Here is a 1079-nt window from a genome sequence, read left to right on the forward strand (position 1 = left end):
CAAAAGTAATTACTCAGAGAGCATCACAACCAGATACAATGTGCTCATATCTCTCACATTGTTCAACAGATGTCACTAACAGGAATTGCCCCAATGACAGTAGTATATCTTTCTGGAGAAAGTCAGGGGGTCATCCAGACTGCTCCCTCATCTTCAGTAACACAGCCCCCTCCCTAACACACACACATATTCATCACAAGTAGAGATAGTTTAGAAAAATCTTGAACAATCTTTCTTCAAAAATCCCTAGAGATAGGAAGTAAGACTAAGAAAATCATGGAGTTGTCTGTCCCAACTCCTCTCTACCAGATTAGCAGGGGACAGTACATTATTATTGCCCTAATGGAACATTACAACTGGCTGGTCCAAGCAAGACTGAAGAAATTAACACTGACAAATGTAGGTAATACTCAACAAGGAGCAACAATCCTTCTGGATGCACATACGTCTAATGAACAGCAGATACTTGTCCTAAGCAAACAAGTGGCTGTATATCCTGCATCAGGAGATATTCAGACTCATCAGATTTTTGCCAAGCAAGCACAAATTCCCACAGACAGTAATGATGACAACTCTGTCACTATATCTTCTCAGACAACCAAAGCAATTAATCTACAGTTAAAAAGAGAAATAAGGTTGATGAAAAACAAAGTAGCTGCTCAAGAATGTCATAGAAAGAAAAAAATATGTTGCGTTTGGAAAATTGAATTGCAATCTTAGAAAATCAAAATAAAACTTTAACAAAAGAATTAAAAACTTTAAAATCTCTTTTTCATCACAAAAAGTATCAAAAGAGAAGATAAACAAATTTTACAGATTTAACTAAAAATTAATAGATTTTCTTTTTATTTGGAATTTTATAAACTTAAAGGTCAAAAAATGAAACTTTTGAAAACTAGAAGTTAGGAAGACTAAATATTTTATGGAAATAAAAGGATTTCAACTGGGACCTTTATTGAAATTAACAGAATGTAATCAACATAATGTGAAATTTCTATAATTTGAATTTTTTAGATAGTAGTTATCAACAAAGTTTGCAATTGAGACAATTTGTTATGCCTCAGTTTCCTTTAATTGTT

At 33.0% G+C, this 1079-nt stretch overlaps 1 protein-coding gene across 1 annotated transcript; it reads left to right on the top strand.

Moving 5' to 3' along the window:
* Positions 1-342: 342 nt before the first annotated feature.
* On the top strand, positions 343-720 carry LOC127539312 (cyclic AMP-dependent transcription factor ATF-1-like). The gene has a single exon (XM_051963493.1). The coding sequence runs from the start codon at positions 343-345 to the stop codon at positions 718-720; it is 378 nt and encodes a 125-aa protein (XP_051819453.1).
* The last annotated feature ends 359 nt before the right edge of the window (positions 721-1079 follow it).

Source organism: Antechinus flavipes, chromosome 1, assembly GCF_016432865.1.
Source record: "Antechinus flavipes isolate AdamAnt ecotype Samford, QLD, Australia chromosome 1, AdamAnt_v2, whole genome shotgun sequence".
Taxonomy (NCBI): Eukaryota; Metazoa; Chordata; class Mammalia; order Dasyuromorphia; family Dasyuridae; genus Antechinus; species Antechinus flavipes.

Coding starts and splice junctions, on each gene's coding strand:
- LOC127539312 (XM_051963493.1), top strand. CDS start 343: ATGGAACATTACAACTGGCTGGTCCAAGCAAGACTGAAGAAATTAACA.